This window comes from Bison bison, unplaced genomic scaffold, assembly GCF_000754665.1.
Source record: "Bison bison bison isolate TAMUID 2011002044 unplaced genomic scaffold, Bison_UMD1.0 scf7180017864327, whole genome shotgun sequence".
In the NCBI taxonomy this organism is placed as follows: Eukaryota; Metazoa; Chordata; class Mammalia; order Artiodactyla; family Bovidae; genus Bison; species Bison bison.
In genome coordinates this window covers 7,020,750-7,041,463 of record NW_011494899.1, presented here as the reverse complement: position 1 = coordinate 7,041,463, position 20,714 = coordinate 7,020,750, and the positions used below count along the sequence as shown (strand labels likewise).

Sequence of the window (20,714 nt, the reverse complement as noted above, 5' to 3'; positions counted from 1 at the left end):
TCTCCTTGCAATCCAAGGGACTCTCAAGAGTCTTTTCCAACACCACAGTTCAAAAACATCAATTCTTCAGCGCTCAGCCTTCTTCACAGTCCAACTCTCACATCCATACATGACCACAGGAAAAACCATAGCCTTGACTAGACGGACCTTCGTTGGCAAAGTAATGTCTCTGCTTTTGAATATGCTATCTAGGTTGGTCATAACTTTCCTTCCAAAGAGTAAGCGTCTTTTAATTTCGTGGCTGCAGTCAGCATCTGCAGTGATTTTGGAGCCCAAAAAAATAAAGTCTGACACTGTTTCCACTGTTTCCCCATCTATTTCCCATGAAGTAATGGGACCAGATGCCATGATCTTCATTTTCTGAATGTTGAGCTTTTTTTTTTTTTTTTTGATTTTTAAAAAAAATTCTATTTTATTTTTAAACTTTTCAGATTGTATTAGTTTTGCCAAATATCAAAATGAATCCGCCACAGGTATACATGTGTTCCCCATCCTGAACCCTCCTCCCTCCTGCCTCCCCATACCATCCCTCTGGGTCATCCCAGTGCACTAGCCCCAAGCATCCAGTATCATGTGTCGAACCTGGACTGGCAACTCGTTTCATACATGATCTTATACATGTTTCAATGCCATTCTCCCAAATCTTCCCACCCTCTCCCTCTGCAACAGAGTCCATAAGACTGTTCTATACATCACTGTCTCTTTTGCTGTCTCGTACACAGGGTTATTGTTAGCATCTTTCTAAATTCCATATATATGCGTTAGTATACTGTATTGGTGTTTTTCTTTCTGGCTTACTTCACTCTGTATAATAGGCTCCAGTTTCATCCACCTCATTAGAACTGATTCAAATGTATTCTTTTTAATGGCTGAGTAATACTCCTTTGTGTATATGTACCACAGCTTATCCATTCATCTGCTGATGGACATCTAGGTTGCTTCCATGTCCTGGCTATTAGAAACAGTACTGCAATGAACACTGGGGTACACGTGTCTCTTTCAATTCTGGTTTCCTCAGTGTATATGCCCAGCAGTGGGATTGCTGGATCATAAGGCAGTTCTAGTTCCAGTTTTTTAAGGAATCTCCACACTGTTCTCCATAGTGGCTGTACTAGTTTGCATTCCCACCAACAGTGTAAGAGGGTTCCCTTTTCTCCACATCCTCTCCAGCATTTATTGCTTGTAGACTTTTGGATCGCAGCCATCCTGACTGGCGTGAAATGGTACCTCATAGTGGTTTTGATTTGCATTTCTCTGATAATGAGTGATGTTGAGTATCTTTTCATGTGTTTGTTAGCCATCTGTATGTCTTCTTTGGAGAAATGTCTATTTAGTTCTTTGGCCCATGTTTTGTATGTTCAGCTTTAAGCCAACTTTTTCACTCTCCACTTTCACTTTCATCAAGAGGCTTTTTAGTTCCTCTTCACTTTCTGCCATAAGGGTGGTGTCATCTGCATATCTGAGGTTATTGATATTTCTCCCGGCAATCTTGATTTCAGCTTGTGTTTCTTCCAGTCTAGCGTTTCTCATGATGTACTCTGCATATAAGTTAAATAAGCAGGGTGACAATATACATCCTTGATGTACTCCTTTTCCTGTTTGGAACCAGTCTGTTGTTCCATGTCCAGTTCTAACTGTTGCTTCCTGACCTGCATACAGATTTCTCAAGAGGAAGGTCAGGTAGTCTGGTATTCCCATCTCTTTCAGAATTTTCCACAGTTTGTTGAGATCCACACAGTCAAAGGCTTTGGCATAGTCAATAAAGCAGAAATAGATGTTTTTCTGGAACTCTCTTGGTTTTTTCCATGATGCAGCAGACGCATACACCTGTTAGCGTCTGTTATAATTTTACTTAATTCACTCAACAAACATGTATTAAATGCCTACTGAGTACCAGGCTCTGTCCTAAGAATTGGAAATACATCTGCAAACAAAACAGACACTCCCTGCCCTGCTCTGATGGACAAGTCTTCCCCCAGTATTTATGGGACTGGGGTGCAAGAATATAAATGGAAATCTCTGGTCTGCCCCTGTTGCTGCTGCTGCTGCTAAGTCGCTTCAGTCGTGTCTGACTCTGTGCAACCCCATAGATGGTAGCCCACCAGGCTCCCCTGTCCCTGAGATTCTCCAGGCAAGAACACTGGAGTGGGTTCTGATCTGCCCCTACAATTCCTTTAATCCTGGTTCTGTTCCCTGCTCTTAGAGACCCTCCACCCAGAAACATACACATGTTTCCCCAACACCCTTGTCATAAGCAGTAAGCCCTTCCTAGAGGAAGAGGCCAATACTGGCCCAGCCCCTTGGCAGTTTGAGCAAGGAATTCTGGGGCCCTTAGATAGTTGGAACAGGATCTATAAAGTGAGGTCATAGTCTCTTAACTCCTCACCCTGTGGGATGAAGAGCATCATAAGAGGACCAGAGCACACCATCGGTTGGCAAACTAAGGTTTTGTTCATGGAGCTTACCTTTTAGTTGGGAGAGGCAGAAAATAAATAAGATAATTATATTGTATCAATGTATTAGATGGTTATCAGTGCTATGGAGGGAAATAAAGCTGGGAAGGGTTATAAGGAGAGTATGTTCCTTTGTGTGTGTTTTGGTTCTAAAGAGAATGATCAGTACAAGTCTCTTTAAGAAGGTAACTGAACAGTATTTTTCATTAGAATGGATATGGGATGTTTATATTTGTTTGAACTAAAATTTGAACGCATTTTGACTGAAGGAATGGGGATGGGATTTATTGCGTACCTTCTAAGTGTTATACTAGACATTTTATATACCTCATTCCAATTAATCCTTGCTGAAGTCTAAAAGGCATTATTTTACAGTCCATATACCTAGTAAGTATCAGAGTAAGGATTGTATTTAGATGTAAAACTTCTAGTAGTCACGTATGGATGTGAGAATTGGACCATAAAGAAGGAAGAGTGCTGAAGAATTGATGCTTTTGAACTGTGGTGCTGGAAAAGACTTGAGAGTCCTTTGGACAGCAAGGAAATCAAACCAGTCAATCTTAAAGGAAATCAACCTTGAAGACTCAGTGGAAGGACTGTTGCTGAAGCTCCAATACTTTGGCCACGTGATTCCAAGAGCTGACTCATTGGAAAAGACCCTGATGCTGGGAAAGATTGAAGGCAGAAGGAGAAGAGAGCAATAGAGGATGAGATGGTTGGAAGGCATCACCAGTTCAATAGACGTGAACTTGGGCAAACTCCTGGAGATGGTGAGGGACAGGGAAGCCTGGTGTGCTGTGGTCCATGGGGTTGCAAAGAGTCAGATAGGACTTGGTGACTGAACAGTAACAGCTTCAAAGTTTGTGCTGTTTCTAAAGAGTAAATGAAGGCATAGTAATTATAATAAGGAGTCATAAAAATATCATGCTATTACCTAGGTCATAATATTATCTTTCCATTATTTAGCAAAGTTAAGTGGAATTTTATTGATGAAGAAATGGATCATTTGATATACTCACAAGTTCATATTTCACTAAGGATAGCAAATCTCAGGCTTTCCTGGTAGCTCAGTGGTAAAGCATCTGCCTGCCAGTGCAGGAGACACAGATGTGATCCCTTACCTGGGAGAATCCCACATGCCATGGAGCAACTAAGTCCATGTGCTACAACATTTAAGCCTGTGCACTAGAGCCCAGGAGCCCTATATAGCCTGTCCTCCTCACCAAGAAAAGCCACTGCCATGAGAAGCCCTCTCATTGCTACTAGAGAGTAGCCCCACTCACCACAACTAGAGACAAGCCTGCAGCAAAAAAGACCCAGCACAATCAAAAATAAAGAAAATTATTTTAAAAAAATCATAGCAGATCTCTTTTCTTTTGAAAATGTGGTATTGTAAGAGTGAAATGATAAATTTTGAGTAGTTATATGTCAAATAAGTACGTTGAGTAATTTCCAAACTTGTTAATGAAATATATCTGTATAATGGGGGCTTAGAAATTTCATTCTCTTATTAATACAGCTAACTGGAAGTTTCTATGACTTTTCAATATTTTGACTCATTTGTCTTAATTTAACTGGAGTCAGGCTTTCCTTTGTGAAGTACTATTTTCCTTAAACTGGGAACCTACTAATAATTTCAGTTTTAAAAAAAGTTGTGGCAAAAGGACTTTTCCAATTCTTGGCAGGTTTGAAGTTCATTGCAATTTTACTGTGGATAGAAATCTTTCCAAAGAGGGGAAATCACTCTACAAAGGAAAACTTTGAATCCTTTTCTCTCATGTGACTTGAACATAAAATGATTTTAACAGCCATGTATGAATCTGAACATTATTCTTAGTTGTTTAGTACTTCAAAAGCACTTTCAGAAGGGAATTGTTTTGCTTATTTGTGATTCCAAATCAAATACACAGAGAGATTTGGAAAATTTGCAACAGGAAGTAATCTGAGTTCTATGTAGCCACTAATCTGGTGCAGAAAAATTCAACTTTTATGAACAAAGGAAAAGCAATCTCTTTTAAGTTATAAATACAAGTCAGTGTAGCTTGTATTGTATTAATAACTAAAATGAAGAAGCTGACTGTAAATTCATTTTTTGAACTACATTCCTAGAATCATTTTAGAGTTGACTGGGTCCTGAGAAACCTAATTCAACAGATTTCCTACTCTATAGGAAATTTCCTACTCTATACTACTCTATAGTAACTTTATGTGTTACTACATTAGTAACTATATAGTATCTACATATATCTTTAGAGTTATATATAACTCTCTATATATAGAGTTATATATAACTCTTTCATATTTTTCACTTCACTTAATCTTGACAACTCTGTGAGGCAAATATTCCCATTTATGTGTGGATAAGTGAGAGATTTTTAGGTTTACCCAAGATCATCTAGTTAGTAAGTGATAGGGCCAGTATAAGAAGCCAGGTCTTTTGACAGCAAATCTGATGCCTTTTGCATCATATCATCTTGTCTTTTTATGTGCATTTCTTAGTTCAATATCACAGTGTTGGCTTCAGTGAAGTTCATGATCAATTAAAATCTGTGGGTCTTTTTCATATGTTTTTAAGTCAGATTCTCATCCTGTACGTCTGTAATTGGTATTTTGAACTTAAATATAGGACTTTGTTTATCCTCATTCATTTTCATTTTGCTATTTTCTACTTATTGTTCTAGCCTTCTGAGATCTTTTCAGTCTTGATTCTGTTATCCAATTTATTATTTCTTCCAGCTGTGTGTCAACAGCAAATTTTATAAGTAGAGTGTCTTTGTGATTATAGAAGCCATCCTAGTAGTCTAGTATTCTGTGTGCCTGTTACATAGTTGGAACTTAATAAGTGATAATTGATTTAAAAAGATATTTGTACAGGGCAGAGAAAAAACTCACATAGAATCTCTTACCAAAAAAAAAAAAAATATATCCTCAATATAACTACTTTCAGTTTTGGATATAAATATTGCAGTATTACCATAGCACCATTATGGTTCTCTCTTGTATTTTGTTATGTTTATAAATAATGTTTTTCGTGGTAAATATAGTGGCTAACTAATTTCCTTTCTCATATCAACTTGTTATCAGTGTTTTAAGAATCCATTGCCTTATAACTCTAGTTTTCTGAAACTGGCCTACTCTGGCTAAGGACTAGAGAATTTCTATTGGAGGCCTGACGAGAAGAAATCTAGTTGTCAAGAGGGCTATTGAACTTATTTTACAACTGTATTTATATAGCAAAAAGAGGTTTTTACTCAGATGTAAGTTTAAAATTAGTAAAAATAACTTTCTAAAGAAATTTTTATTCATATGAAGTGTAAGATTCATATGAAGTATAAGAGACAATGTCAGTTGTCTGTGTTCAATAATATAATTATTGTCTTTTTATGTAGAGTGTTTTATGAGTGATACTAGGGCTTCCCTGGTCAGACGGTAAAGAATCTGCCTGCAGATCATGGGTTTGCCTGCAGGATACCTGGATTTGATCTCTGGGTCAGGAAGATCTCCTGGAGAAGGGAATGGCTACCCACTCCAGTATTCTTGCCTGGAGAATCTCATAAACGGAGGACCCTGGAGGGCTACAGTCCATGGAGTCGCAAAGAATCTGACACTTCTGAGTGACTAAGCACGCATACATAAGTGGTACTGATGAAGGTTTTTCGGTGGGAGGTTGAAGTCCCTCAAGCCACCTGTAGGTGCCATCACTATTTGGATATTATGGGAGTGCTCCTTGCCAGTCACTTAGCATCTGTTTGCTTTCATGGTCTTACCATACTCTTTATAACTCTTTGCAAGCAATAAATTTATAATTTTCTATATAGGCAGTTACCTTGGTGAAATGAAAGAAACATTGTATAAAAATATATTAACAGTATTGGTTTTGTAGATGGAAGTAAAAGTTTTTGGATAATTTGCTACAGTAATGATATGTAATATAAATTTTATTTTATTAACTATTTATTTTAATAGTTTTATTAATTGTTTTAATTCTCTACTTATGAAATTAATACTATCCAGAAAGGGATTAAAGTTAAATCCCTAGTTAAAGCCTTCAGTTGTATTTTAGGGCATCTCATGGTAGAACCTATTTGAGAGTAGTTGCATTCTTGTGGATTCATGAAGATCTTGCGCTATAGCTCCATCCATTGTCAAAGCCTACTGTATTTCACTTTTTAAAAACATAGTTTTTGATCTTTTACATTTTCACATTTTTTCAATGTTGTGTATTTTTGTGCTTAAATGGAAGATAAATTCTAATTGTCTGAATCTTCAAGCAAATTAAACATAATAAAAATTATTAACTAAAAAGTGTTCTGGGAGCTAGAGGCTCTCATAAATACCATTGCTCAAAAAGATATAAAATTTGTCATCCTGAGAAAACTTGCTTTTATGAAGCAGCTGGACTGGGGACTATTCTCATTTCTTCTAAATTATAGTCAGTGGGTTTCATTGCCATTATCTCTGCAAACATCAGAGGGGGTTAATGCAGTTATCTCTCTGAATATAAAACACAATATATAATTACTGAATATATAATATAAAATCTTGCTGTTTTAGACTTCGTGAAATGTATCAATATATGCTCTGTGAGCTTTGTTCAGCATGATTTAGTTATACTTTGAAGTATTAATTTTTGAATTGTTGAAGTCCTCTTTATTTAATCATGTATTTGAAATTTAAACTTGTCTATTTCTGAAAAGGATTTGAGATGATTTCTAATTATTTGGAGAAATCTCACTATTATAATAACTAAATGGCATTATACAGCAGCTGCAATTGTTGAAATTTGCATTATCTGTGTAGATTACTTTGTTTTGAAATTAATTCCTCTTCTTAAAACAGCCACTGGTTTTATGTTTACAGAATGCATTTCCAAAAGTATTTTCTTGACATCCTTTTCAGTGCTTAAGAATTAAATTTAGCCTTCTAATTTTCTACTGTTTCTCATGTTTTAAGATAATTACAGGAGTATACTTTGAATACTCAGCTATTAAATCACTTGGTCAGATCTTCTTGTTGTTTAGTCACTAAGTCCTGTCTGACTCTTGCAATCCTGTGGACGGTAGCCTGCAGGTTTCTTTGTCCATGGCATTTCCCAGGAAAGAATACTGGAGTGGGCAGCCATTTTCTTCTCCATGGGATCTTCCCAACCCAGGGATTGATTCCACGTCTCCTGCATTGCGGGCAGATTCTTTACTACTGAGCCACCAGAGAAGCCCATCTTATTTCTTAATTTTCTAAATATTCAAGTTTTTAATTAAGAAATAAAGCCTTTCATTCAGCACTGTTTTATCTTGTTTCTTTGTTAGTTGCCTATTTTTGCTTCTTTTACCTTCTCCTATTTCTCTATTTCATCCTAGTGTCTCTCCCTTCCTTAGTTTCTCTAATTTCTTTTTTTTCCCTAAAAGAGTTTACTGTGTAATTTGTTAAGATTAAAAGCTTCTGTTTTTCTAGGATTATGTATATCATGTATGTCATTATTAAACTTACAGTAAAATCCACTTTCTAAGGCAACTCGGACATAAGAATGTGTAACAAAGGCCTTTGTAGAGTTTATAATTGATTTGGTAAGCTTTTACAAAAATTATCAAAAACATATACAAAACTGATATTACTGGGGAAAAAAAAGCTAATTGTAGCAGTGAATGAGTTTGCAAACTATGGAATATTAAGGATTAAAAGTTCCCAATAGATAATGAAATTTTTAAGGGAAATTTTTATGGTACCTCAATTACTACAGAGTATATTTCTATATAGATGAAAAAGTAAGTAAAAATAAAGGGCAAATTGCATATTTTCTTCTTCTTTCTTGTTACCAGACGAAGCAAACCTCAATTAGATCTCAGTTTGCCTGTACTTATAAAGATGACTGCATGATAAGCAAGGATAAATGGAATAATGTTAATTCAGCATCAAAGCCTTTGTGTGTTCTTCACATGGAAAATGACCTTTCTGGTAATTGACCTAATTGAACAATTTAATAACAATTTAATTCTAGTGTACTGATGGTTTTAACTTAAGTAAAACTAGATTTTTTTTTGTAATGTAAAAGTTTATATTTTTAAAGACTTGAGTTTATTTTAAAACTTATATCTAAGTACAAATTGGTATATAGAATTAGGACTTAGTTTGATTTAGTTAAATGTATTTAAGAAATAACTTGTAGTAGCATTTAAGGATTGTGTTGTGCATTCAGACAAAGCAAATTTATTGTTTGTAGGGATGAAAAGTGAAACGGTAAAATGAAAAGAAATGTGATAGTAATATTGCTGTATCTGTTAGTAATGTAATTTATATTTGATTGTAAATCATAAATTTTAAAATATTCTTTACTTTAAAAGTTTATAAAATCTCATGTGTAATAATTTTAAGTATTATGTAATTTCTTTCCTCTTTTCATCTTGCATAACAGAAGGTGTAAATTCTTCTGTTGGAAGACCAACAATTGGAACAAGTTCTGGAAATGTTCATCTGGGCAGAAGTGAAAAAGAAAAAGTAGCAAGAAAATCAAGTAGTCTGACAGGAAATACAAGCTCAAAAAGGAAACAGGTGGATTTGGATGATGAAAATATTCTCTGTGATAATGGAAATGAACCACTTCAACACAAAATTGTTAAGATACCTAAGACATCAAAAGATTTGCAGAATAAATTGGATGGCAAACTACTCAGAGTTGCAAAAAGCAATAGATGTACCACCAAGGACAAATTGATTACTGGCCAGATGAAGTTGACTCAGTTTTTTAGACTATGAAATTATCTTTTATGTTCTTTAGGTTTGTGTGTGTGTGTGTATATATATATGTATATATATATATATATATATAAAACCATTTACCAAATTCTTCTACTTAATTTTTAAGCAATGAAGGTGTAAGTTATAGTGCTTTATTATTTTGGTCTGCAGTGTACGTATGGTTAGCATGTTAAGCATTGTTTTAAAAAATACTAGTAAGTCATAATTATGCATAAAATTCATAAAGTTTAATGCACAAGTAAAGCAATCATTTAGGCATAACAATACCACTTTCTTTTAAAACAGACATTTAAAATAATACAAGTCATAGCAACATTAAGGGCTTTTTTCCCGAGAGGCAATTAAATGATTTTGCTTTCTTTTTAAATGATGATGTGCACCAACAGGCATCAGACTTGCCAACAAGGTCGATAGACTCTTCCCAGCATACACCTAAGCACTGAAGGAAAAACAAAATTGTTTAGAAGACTAGTATCACACAAAGTTGATTAGAAATAAAAGAATGGATCTAGTATAGCTAAATCTGAGTAAATTACAATTGTAATAACTAATTAAATACTTTTTAATTTCACATCTTTTGCAAGAGTCACTTAGTATCAAGTACAAGTTGAACCATGGTCTTGTTTGATTTTGTTATGATTGGACCCAAATTCCGTTAAATTCAAAGTTCTATTTTATGGTATTAAGGTATAAGAATTCAATTTTAAAAAAACTACTCACTGTCAAAATCTCTCCTTCCTATAGGAAATTTAGCTGAGTTTTCTTCATCCCCAATTTCTCTTTTTTCTTGTGTTGATTCAGTATTTTGAACTTCATTCTCAGCTGGAAAAGCTACAGATCCTTTTAGTGCAAGATAAGGTTTTATAGCCAGATTCAGTGGCAGGCCATGATTTAAGAAATTATGTTTGGAACCTGCATTCTGTAAAGAAAAGGTTGATTTGTGTTTTAACTGTTCTATTGGGAATGGAACTATAATACAATTGTGTAATATTCTTATTGATCAATTTAAATATGCCCTGCACTGTTTTTACCCTTTAAGAAATACTTTAGATACAAGATTTTCGGGGAATAAAAACTTTTTGAATAAGAGATATTTCCCAGAATGGAAGAACAACCTGGTATGTATGAAATTTGTTTAATTGTTCTAATGCATACTGTAACTTTTTTTCACGTGCTTCTGCTTATAAAAGTATCAACTTTACTTTCAAAGGATTCATAAAGATCATTCAAATTTCCATTGAAATAAAGGACAAGTCGCATTATCACTTACCTTTGAATTTTTGTTTTCTTCATCATTCATGAAACTGCTCTCATCATTTTTATATTGCTCCAGGGAAGGAACAACAATTGATTTTTCTGCGGTATCTTCCTTCTGAAAGGCTTTCCCCAGCCTCAACGTTTTAAATACCATGTCATCTTCTAAATTTCTTATCGACTTGGATGCTGAAAGTGAAATGCCTTGAGAAAGCAAAGAAAAAGTTAGTATTAATATGTAGGAAGAGAAACTCATTTTTGCCATCCTTAGTTTGATGTTTGCATAGAGTCAAACAAGGATGTATAAAATGAAGTGAAATTTCTCAGTCATCCTGCTTTGTAAATGATTCTTACCTTTATATATTTTCCAGCTTGAATAGAAAGCACTTGAAAAACTTTCATCATTTTAGAAATGACTCATCAGATAGAAACCAACCTTTTGTAGAGCTGGTAATACCTTGTTTTGGTTTTAGTGGCATATTGTTTAAGTGTGAATTTTCTCAGAATCCTATTAGGATCCTTGGTAGAAAGCTTTGTGTTGAGGAGATTATAGTCTCTTGAAAGTGAGTTCTTATTAAGGAAGACCACAGGACATCAGACTCTCCATATTCTTTTCTTGTTTGTTTATATTGTTTCCTTCTCTATATTTTCAATTAAGTACAATATTAAAACTAAAGTTACTTCTTTTACTCAGAATGTGTGTGTGTATGTGCTCATGCTCAGTCATGCCCAACTCTTTGCGACCCCATGGACTGTAGCCCACCAGCCTTCTCTGTCCTGGAATTTTCCAGGCAAGGATACTGGAAAGGGTTGCCATTTCCTACTCCAGGGGATCATCCCAACACAGGGATAGAACCTGTGACTATTGCATTGGCAGGTGGGTTCATTACCACTATTGACACCTAAGCCCTTCACTCAGGATTATAAGGGTCAAAGTTTAAATACTTTCAATCCTGATTAAATTGAAATAATCTTCAAAAAGATTTTTTTTTCCACAAATGCCGAGGTCCATCCCCGGCTGATCCAGGGAGTTCAAAGTGGGGACGGCGTCGGCGAGGATCAGGATACAATAGCTTCAGTTAGATATTAATTAGAGATGTAAAGAGTAATAGAATGAGGATAGCTCAGTAGGAAAATTCAGTGGAGAAAAGAAGCTGAGTAGCTTGGTTTACGCAGGAGACCAATAAAACTTCAATACAAGAAGTTTGCATCACTTACGTAGGCCGCCGGCGTCCTTCCGTTCTCCCAAAGGAGAGGAGACACTGAGGCCTCCCCAGTCAGATCTTAGAAGCCCGGGCAAAATTAGTAAGCTTGGTGGGTTCCGTGCTCCAGATGGAGACGCAGCCAGAGTTTGAGAGAGAGAGCGACATGGGGAGACCAGTATTTCGAGGAACTGATCCCAATTCTTTATTTTCCATGGTCTACTTTTATACACTGAGATGTTATGCAAAAGTCATGCAGGGTCAGCAGTCCTGACTTTTATCAAAGTCAGGTGTTTCATACAAATGTATATAGAGGTCTTAGGGGTGTTACATCATCTTCTGGCCAGGGGGCCTGCTGACAATTTATGACCCTCTCCTTGTGACAGCGGTCAGTCAACCAGGACACTTATTTCTCCAGGGGTGATTATTCTTAAAAAAGACTCCACCTTCCGAAGGTACCAGTTAAAGTTACATTCCTATAGGGTGAGGGTGTAGTGGGTTTTAATTAAGGAAAGAATTTACTTAGCCTAAGGTCTAACGTGATTAATATCAAAGGTTAATACTTATTTCTTCTATATATTCATTAATGTGTGTAAGGGCAGGGGATGTGGAGACTTAGCAACAAACATTGGCTCAACAAATGAAAAACCCTTCAATACAATTTCTAATCAGCCCACTATACTTATACTAATGGTTTTCTAACTTTTCCAAGGAACCTGTTTTTAGAAGGTTTAAAGCATCTCGTGCCTCTCACGGTTGGGAGGCTGTGAGCAATCACATGTGGCCGGACAAGCGTGTCAGGCAGGCTAGAGAACCTTCAGAGGAGTTTGTAGGTTAAAACACTCTTGTCACTCCCAGGAGTTTTTATTAACTGGAGCTCTAAGTTAACTCCTTCTCCGAAAGAAGTGGTGGGAGACAGCCCCCCGTAAAGTCAGAGGTGTAGGTTGGAGCACAAAGTAGTAAAGTAGGCAGGCTCTGGTTATGGGGGTAGATGCTCGAGGATTTCCAGGGGGACTCCTGAGGCTCGATCCCGCCTTTGCATATGTTGAGCCTCCTTCCTCATGACCTTTGCCACGGGCGGAGTGCCTCACGCTGGCCCCCAACACATAAATGCTTGGAGTAGTCTTTGGTGTTTAAAGTATATATGCCTGTCAGATGTGTTTCTATCTTTGTATTTACAGAAGATTCAGTTCAGTTTAGTCACTCAGTCGTGTTCGACTCCAACCCCATGAATCGCAGCACGCCAGGCCTCCCTGTCCATCACCAACTCCCGGAGTTCACTCAGACTCACGTCCATCGAGTCAGTGATGCCATCCAGCCATCTCATCCTCTGTCGTCCCCTTCTCCTCCTGCCCTCAATCCCTCCCAGCATCAGAGTCTTTTCCAATGAGTCAACTCTTCTCATGAGGTGGCCAAATTACTGAAGTTTCAGCTTTAGCATCATTCCTTCCAAAGAATCCCAGGGCTGATCTCCTTTAGAATGGACTGGTTGGATCTCCTTGTAGTCCAAGGGACTCTCAAGAGTCTTCAACACCACAGTTCAAAAGCATCAAATCTTCGGCTCTCAGCTTTCTTCACAGTCCAACTTTCACATCCATACATGACCACAGGAAAAACCATAGCCTTGACTAGATGGACCTTTGTTTGCAAAGTAATGTCTCTGCTTTTGAATATCTAGGTTGGTCATAACTTTCCTTCCAAGGAGTAAGCGTCTTTTAATTTCATGGCTGCAGTCACCATCTGCAGTGATTTTGGAGCCCAGAAAAATAAAGTCTGACACTGTTTCCACTGTTTCCCCATCTATTTCCCATGAAGTGATGAGACCAGATGCCATGATCTTCATTTTCTGAATGTTGAGCTTTAAGCCAACTTTTCACTCTGCTCTTTCACTCTCATCAAGAGGCTTTTTAGTTCCTCTTCACTTTCTGCCATAAGGGTGGTGTCATCTGCACATCTGAGGTTATTGATATTTCTCCCAGCAATCTTGATTTCAGCTTGTGCTTTTCCAGCCCAGCGTTTCTCAGGATGTACTCTGCATATAAGTTAAATAAGCAGGGTGACAATATACAGCCTTGACGTACTCCTTTTCCTATTTGGAACCAGTCTGTTGTTCCATGTCCAGTTCTAACTGTTGCTTCCTGACCTGCATACAGGTTTCTCAAGAGGCAGGTCAGGTGGTCTGGTATTTCCATCTCTTTCAGAATTTTCCACAGTTTATTGTGATCCACAATAAACTGTGATCCACACAGTCAAAGGCTTTGGCATAGTCAATAAAGCAGAAATAGATGTTTTTCTGGAACTCTTGCTTTTTTGGTGATCCAGCGGATGTTGGCAATTTGGTCTCTGGTTCCTCTGCCTTTTCTAAAACCAGCTTGAACATCTGGAAGTTCACAGTTCACGTACTGCTGAAGCCTGGCTTGGAGAATTTTGAGCATTACTTTAGTAGCGTGTGAAATGAGTGCAATTGTGCAGTAGTTTGAGCATCTTTGGCATTGCCTTTCTTTGGGCTTGGAATGAAAACTTTTGGAATGGGACTTTTCCAGTCCTGTGGCCACTGCTGAGTTTTCCAAATTTGCCGGCGTATTGAGTGCAACACTTTCACAGCATCATCTTTCAGGATTTGAACTAGCTCAACTGGAATTCCATCACCTCCACTAGCTTTGTTCATAGTGATGCTTTTATTACTAATATTTATTAGTGAATTTAGCAGGTCCACAAACAGAATATTTACATTATCCATAAACCTTAGTTTTAGATAATGAGTGTGTTGTATAATTTTTAGTTAAACATTTCAGAGTTAATTTCTAATGGTGACCCTGCCAAGTAAGAGAATACATTCTTGTATATATTCTTCTGGTATACATGTGCAATAGTTTTTCTAGGGTATATTTCTAGTTCTGGCATTGCTGGGTCATATATTATGTGCATTTCGGCTTTATTAATGCTGAAATGGCTACAGAATAGTAGTAGCCAGTTTAAGCCCCCACCTGCAAGGTATGATAGTTCTTACTGCTGTAGGTTGTAGTTAACACTTGGGTATCTTATTGTCATTTAATGTTTATTTCTCTAATTACCAAGGAGGCTGGATGTCTTTTCATATGCTTATACCATTTAAAGAAAATTTTTTCATTATTGGGTTGTTTATTTTTTTCTTGTTGATTTATGGAAGTTTAATATATGTTGGATATTAATTCTTTCTTGTGTTTTGACATTTTTTTATTACATTATGTCTTATCTTTTGAATCCCTTCATGATGTCTTTTGGTGAACCAAGCTCCTTAATTTTAATGTTTTAATTTTCTTTGTGGTTTTTGTGGTTAATATTTTTAATATGCTGTTATTTGGAAGTCCTTCCAAACCCTGAGATCATTAACTTATTTCTATATTTTCTAAAAGTTTAAATGTTTTGACTTTCAGATTTAAATTCTTAATTCATCTAGAATCTTCTGTTTAAGAACTAAATTTCAACTTTCTCCAGACGTCCTTAATTTCTTAAATAACTCATCTTTTTCCTGCCAATCTGCAATGCCATCTCTGCAGTGTATTAGGTTCCTATGTATGTGTAGGTCTCTTTCTGAACTCTCTATTCTACTGCCAAATCTACAGTATTAATTGTTATAACTTTGAAATAACTTCTGATATCTGGTAGGTCAAGTTTCTCAGCCCTCTACTCAGTGACCAGTTTTTCTTCCATAGAAGTTTCTTGGCTGATTTTGTCCGTTTCTTTTCTACATAAATCTTGGAATTTTGAAGGGAATTACATCCGTTCTACAGATTAATTTTGCAAGTGAATTGACACTCTTAAGATAATTTACTTATTCATGAACATGGTACTTTTCCATATTTATTAATATCTTCCTTAATCTTTTAATGATATTTTATTGTTTCCTTCATATCTTTTTCTTATATACCTTTGTTTCAAGAATTATAATTGTTTATAATCTTCCCAGCTCGTACTAGTGCTAAAGAGCCCATCTGACAATGCAGGAGACTCGAGTTCGATCCCTGGGTCGGGAAGATCCCCTGGAGGAGGAAATGGCAACTCACTCCAGTATTCTTGCCTGGACAATCCCAGGGTTAGAGGAGGCTGGTGGGCTATAGTCCATGGCCTTGCAAAGATTCGGACTCAACTGGGCAATTAATTACATAATTTAATTAAGCTCTTTATTTTTAGTTATTATAAGTTGTATTGTTTTAAAAATTTACCTTTTCTAACCTTATTGCTGGTTTGAACACATGCAGTTGGCTTTTCTCTAGTGTTCTTATATACAAAACACTTGTTAAAATCTTGAACTCAATAGTAACAATTCTTTAATTCAGTAGTTTATATTAATTCTTTGTGATTTCCCATGAAGACAGTTTATATAAATAATAACGATATGTTATTTCCTTCTTGCAAGTGTGTGTGTTTGTGTGTGTTTATCTCTGTGTCTGTCCATGTGTGCAAACAGACTGAAACCTGTGAATGTTGGATATGGAAATAACAATTCTTTGCAGTATTACTGATTTTACAGAGAATGCTTTCAACTTTTCACCTTTGAACATGATGTTTGCTCTAGATTTTTTTGTAGGCTCCCTTTATGACTTGCAGGATGCTCTTTTCTATTTTTAGCTTACAAATAATTTTTATCATGAATTATTAAATGTTATTGAATGCTTTTTCTGCATCTCTTGAGATGACTGTATTTTTTCTCTGCCAGTCTTTCATTTAGAAAATGAACAGATTTTCCCCATATTAAACCAACCATGTATTTATGAAACAAACCTTTTAAAATATTATTGAATTCAATTTGGTAATATTTGATTTATACATTTTGCATTTATTATCACGAGTGAGACTGGTTTATAATTTTCCTTTATTTCTTTTATTGCCAACATGATAATATGTTGTTCAAATCTTGTGTCTTACTGATTTTTTGTCTGCATGAATTATCAGTTATAGAGAAATATTTGCAAATCTTTCATTATGATAATGGATTTATCTAATTCTATTTCTAGTTTGCAATTTTTCCTTCATTTATTTTGAGCGTATGTTATTAGGACATTAAAAGTAGAAATTGTTTTGCCTTTCCCATAAACTAAACCATGTATCAGGACCCTCTCTAGCTTTAATAATGTGTCTTTTACTATCACTTTTCCTGTATCATGTATATGTTTTATATGTGTCTGTTGTAAATATCATATAGCTGAATTTGGAATATTTTGTCTTTGTTGTTTTTGTCTTTTACTTGGAGAGTTTAGTCCATTTACATTTACCTTGTTTATTGAATTACTAATATTATGTGCTACTTTCTTTTGCGATTTTTATTGGTTCTAATATATTTTCTCCTTCCGCTTATTGCCTTCTGATTTAAATTTAATATATTTTTGTTCTTTTCAGGTAGAATTGATTTTAACTAATGTTTGTTATTGTTGTACTTGGGTTTTTTTGGTTTGTTTTAAAGCCAACTTTGTAAAGAAGGATTTTCTGTAGCAGAAGCAACTGTATTCAATATCTTGTAATAACCTAAAATGGAAAAAAAATTTTTAAAGGATATAGTTATATACATATATGGGTGTATAACGGAATCTTTTTGCTGTACACCTGAAATTAACACAATATTGTAAATCAATGATAGTCCCATATATATACATTCTTTTAAGGACTACCCTAGCGAATAACACTTTCACTAACACTTCACTAGACATTTTAGTATCATCTTCAGTTATATACATTTATTAAAGTTATCAGTATTTTTGTCCTCCTCCGAAATAATGTAAAGACCTTAAAATTTTTAAATCTGGTCACCAGTATTCCTAATTTGTATGCTATTATTTTCAAAGATTTAAGTTCTATCTTGATTTTTTAATGAAACAAATTAGGGATTATTTTATTATTTTATGGGCTCCCCTGATAGCTCAGTTGGTAAAGAATCCGCTTGCAGTGCAGGAAACTCCGGTTTGATTCCTGGGTCGGGAAGATCTGCTGGAGAAGGGATAGGCTACCCACTCCAGTATTCTTGGGCTTCCCTTGTGGCTCAGCTGGTAAAGAATCCACCTGCAATGTGGGAGACCTGGAATCGGGATTTGGAAGATCCCCTGGAGAAGAGAAAGGCTATCCACTCCAGTATTCTGGCCTAGAGAATTCCATGGGCAGTCCATGGGGTCGCAAAGAGTCGGACACGACTGAGTGACTTTCACTCATTATTTTATACATTTAACATTGATTTAGATTTACCTACAGGTTTACTATAATTTCCCACCATTGCCTTTTATAGCTGAGATCTTCTTTGGATAACCATTTATCTTCTTTTTGAAGTACATGTTTTTAAAGTATACTAAGTTAGATGCTAACTTAGTGAAGTTCTGTTAGTAATAAACAAAATAAAAAAATTTTTTTAAGTTTTGTTTAAATGTCTTTTGCTGTTGTTCTTGAAAAATACTTTCATGACTATACAATTACTCATTTGATGATTGTTTTCCCTTAGTACTTTATTTTATTTCAGCTCTTTTGGTTTTCATTGTTGCTGCAGAAAATTCAGCTATTGGTTTTAATCATGATTCCTTTATAGGTAATCTCTGTATTCTATCTAGCTGCTTTTAAAATCTTCTCTTTGGCTTCAGTGTTCTGCAGTTTCATATGATGTGTCTGGGCATGAGTTCCTTAAGTTTATCCCAGCTTAAATTTTTGAATCTGAGGGTTGATGTTTTTCATGAGTTCTAGAAAAGTATTACTTAATATTTCTTTGTTTTTCTTTCTTTCTTTATGGCTGCACTGCGCAGCATGCAGGATCTTAGTTCCCTGCCCAGGGACTGAACCCATGCCCACTGCAGTAGAAGGGCAGAGTCTTAACCACTGGACTGCCATGGAAGTCCCAAAGAGATGTTTGTTTTTTCTTTGTTTGCTTATTTTTTAGTTATTATTTCTTTGAATATTGCTTCTCTCTTGTTCTATTGTATTGGACCTGCCTGCTCCATATCTCTCTGTTTCCTGTTTTTCTTTCTCTTTTTGTGCTACACTTTAAATAATTTCTTCAGCATTGTATTCCAGTTCTGTACAATTTCACTTGTATTTAATCTGCTGTTTAACCTGTGTATTGAGCTTTTAATTTAACTTCTTATATTTTTTTAAAGTTCTAGTTGGTTCCTTTTCAGATCTGCCTGGTTCAGTTAGATTTTCTATTTTTACTCATATTTTCAATCTATTTTATTGCTTTAAATTTGTTAAACATTAATATTTATTTTTAAACATTTTATATTTGTATCTAGTTATCCAGTGTCTGCTGTCTTTGCTTGTTTGATTCTACAGTTTGTTATTTCTGCTGATCCTAGCTCATGGTATCTTCTTCATGTATTCAGTGAATTTTCATTTTGTGCATATATTCATTGAACTGCATCCCAAGGAATTTTTGAAATTCCTGTGTTTTCTTCAGCCAGGGACCTGGAACAGTATCAGTCCAGGGCCACTTCAGACCAAAATTTCTTCTTGAGGCTTTTTAGGCCCCAGAGTCAGTGCAAATCCTAAACTAAGTGAATATTCTTTTGTCGTTATGAATTCTTTGGGATATAGGGGTGTGTGTGTGTGTGTATAATTTTATCCCTCTTTTCTCAGAACCACTCCTGACACAGGCACATTTCCTTCTACTAGCTGATTTTCTTTCTAGTGTACTTCCTTAGGGGGGTTCTGAGCTTTAAGAGGGAGTTTCTGATCTGGTCTCTCATTTTACATGATTCCTAAGTTTTTTTTTTTTCTTCTAATTTTATTTTATTTTTAAACTTTACATAATTGTATTAGTTTTGCCAAATATCAAAATGAATCCGCCACAGGTATACATGTGTTCCCCATCCTGAACCCTCCTCCCTCCTCCCTCCCCATACCATCCCTCTGGGTCGTCCCAGTGCACTAGCCCCAAGCATCCAGTATCGTGCATCGAACCTGGACTGGCAACTCGTTTCTTACATGATATTTTACATGTTTCAATGCCATTCTCCCAAATCTTCCCACCCTCTCCCTCTCCCACAGAGTCCATAAGACTGTTCTATACATCAGTGTCTCTTTTGCTGTCTCGTACACCGGGTTATCGTTACCATCTTTCTAAATTCCATATATATGCGTTAGTATACTGTATTTATGTTTTTCCTTCTGGCTTACTTCACTCTGTATAATAGGCTCCAGTTTCATCCACCTCATTAGAACTGATTCAAATGTATAAGATAGCTGTGGTACATATACACAATGGAGTATTACTCAGCCATTAAAAAGAATACATTTGATTCGTAAGTTTTGTCCTCTGTTCCAGCATATGTGGGCTATTAACACCAAGTGCTAGGGCACCAGGAATTCACAGAATCTCTCAGAGAAAATGCAGGCTCTAGTCCTTGTTAACTGCTGTGAAATATTGTACTTCCTTTTTTCTGGTCCTCTGTTGCTTTCCTTATTTTACCACCAATCTAGCCATACTTAGCATTTTAAGGTGTTTTTTACTGAGAGGTGTTCTCTACACAAGTAGTCTGCCATATTGCTGGCAATGGATGTCTCAGTTCATTCTTCAGTGGAAAATACTCTCTACAAGTGAGTTTGAATCCACTTGCACAAAATGTGTACGTATATATTGCATATTAAATTATTTCTTTTTAAACTCATGTTATGGGGCTATATTACAAGTTCTTAAATGGTAGTGTTTAATATTCTGATTTCTTTATATTGGATCAGAGATGGGTATAGTTAGCTGCTAATTCTCTTGGAGACTATTTAAATCTAATTATGCACATATTTCCTGAGAGTGTATTTATAAATAAAAGATTTCAAAGTCCTCTGACTTCTTTGCTCTTAGGGATTCTTTATTTTTTTAATGTAGCTAATCGTGCCTTGGTTTGTTTCCCAGGGTATGAACCTGCTTTGGAGGTTGTTGTTTAAGCTACAAAAGTCCTTGTTAATGGTAACCTTTTTTTCTTAGCTGTTGTTCTGGAACTGTAATAAATATTAGCAATTATGTATTTTGTTTTAAATTTCCACCAGATGAATTGGTTTGGCTGATCTTCACCCAAAATTGGGACCAAATCCAAACCATTTT

The 20,714-nt window shown here is 35.7% G+C and overlaps 2 protein-coding genes across 2 annotated transcripts in view; one reads left to right on the top strand and one right to left on the bottom strand.

The window, feature by feature from the left end:
* PARPBP (PARP1 binding protein) overlaps positions 1-9,203 on the top strand; it is a 70,294-nt gene extending 61,091 nt beyond the window's left edge. Inside the window, exons 10-11 of the mRNA XM_010853434.1 lie at positions 8,270-8,405; positions 8,863-9,203. Of these exons, the coding sequence (XP_010851736.1) occupies positions 8,270-8,405; positions 8,863-9,203 (477 nt within the window). The remainder of the gene's footprint in view (positions 1-8,269; positions 8,406-8,862) is intronic.
* Positions 9,204-9,298: 95 nt separating this feature from the next.
* Positions 9,299-10,760, bottom strand: PMCH (pro-melanin-concentrating hormone). The gene is made up of 3 exons (XM_010853433.1): positions 10,477-10,760; positions 9,927-10,125; positions 9,299-9,645 (listed from the first exon to the last, which is right to left on the bottom strand). The coding sequence occupies exons 1-3, from the start codon at positions 10,723-10,725 to the stop codon at positions 9,596-9,598; spliced, it is 498 nt and encodes a 165-aa protein (XP_010851735.1). The 5' UTR covers positions 10,726-10,760; the 3' UTR covers positions 9,299-9,595.
* Between the last annotated feature and the right edge of the window lie 9,954 nt (positions 10,761-20,714).

Bases quoted from the DNA above. Each gene is read 5' to 3' on its own strand.
- PMCH (XM_010853433.1), bottom strand. From the start codon at position 10,725: ATGGCAAAAATGAGTTTCTCTTCCTACATATTAATACTAACTTTTTCT. The intron at 10,126-10,476 runs GTAAGTGATAAT...TTTTCTTTACAG, and splicing joins AAGAAAACAAAAATTCAAAG to AATGCAGGTTCCAAACATAA. The intron at 9,646-9,926 runs GTGAGTAGTTTT...TTTTTCCTTCAG, and splicing joins AGGAAGGAGAGATTTTGACA to TGCTTAGGTGTATGCTGGGA.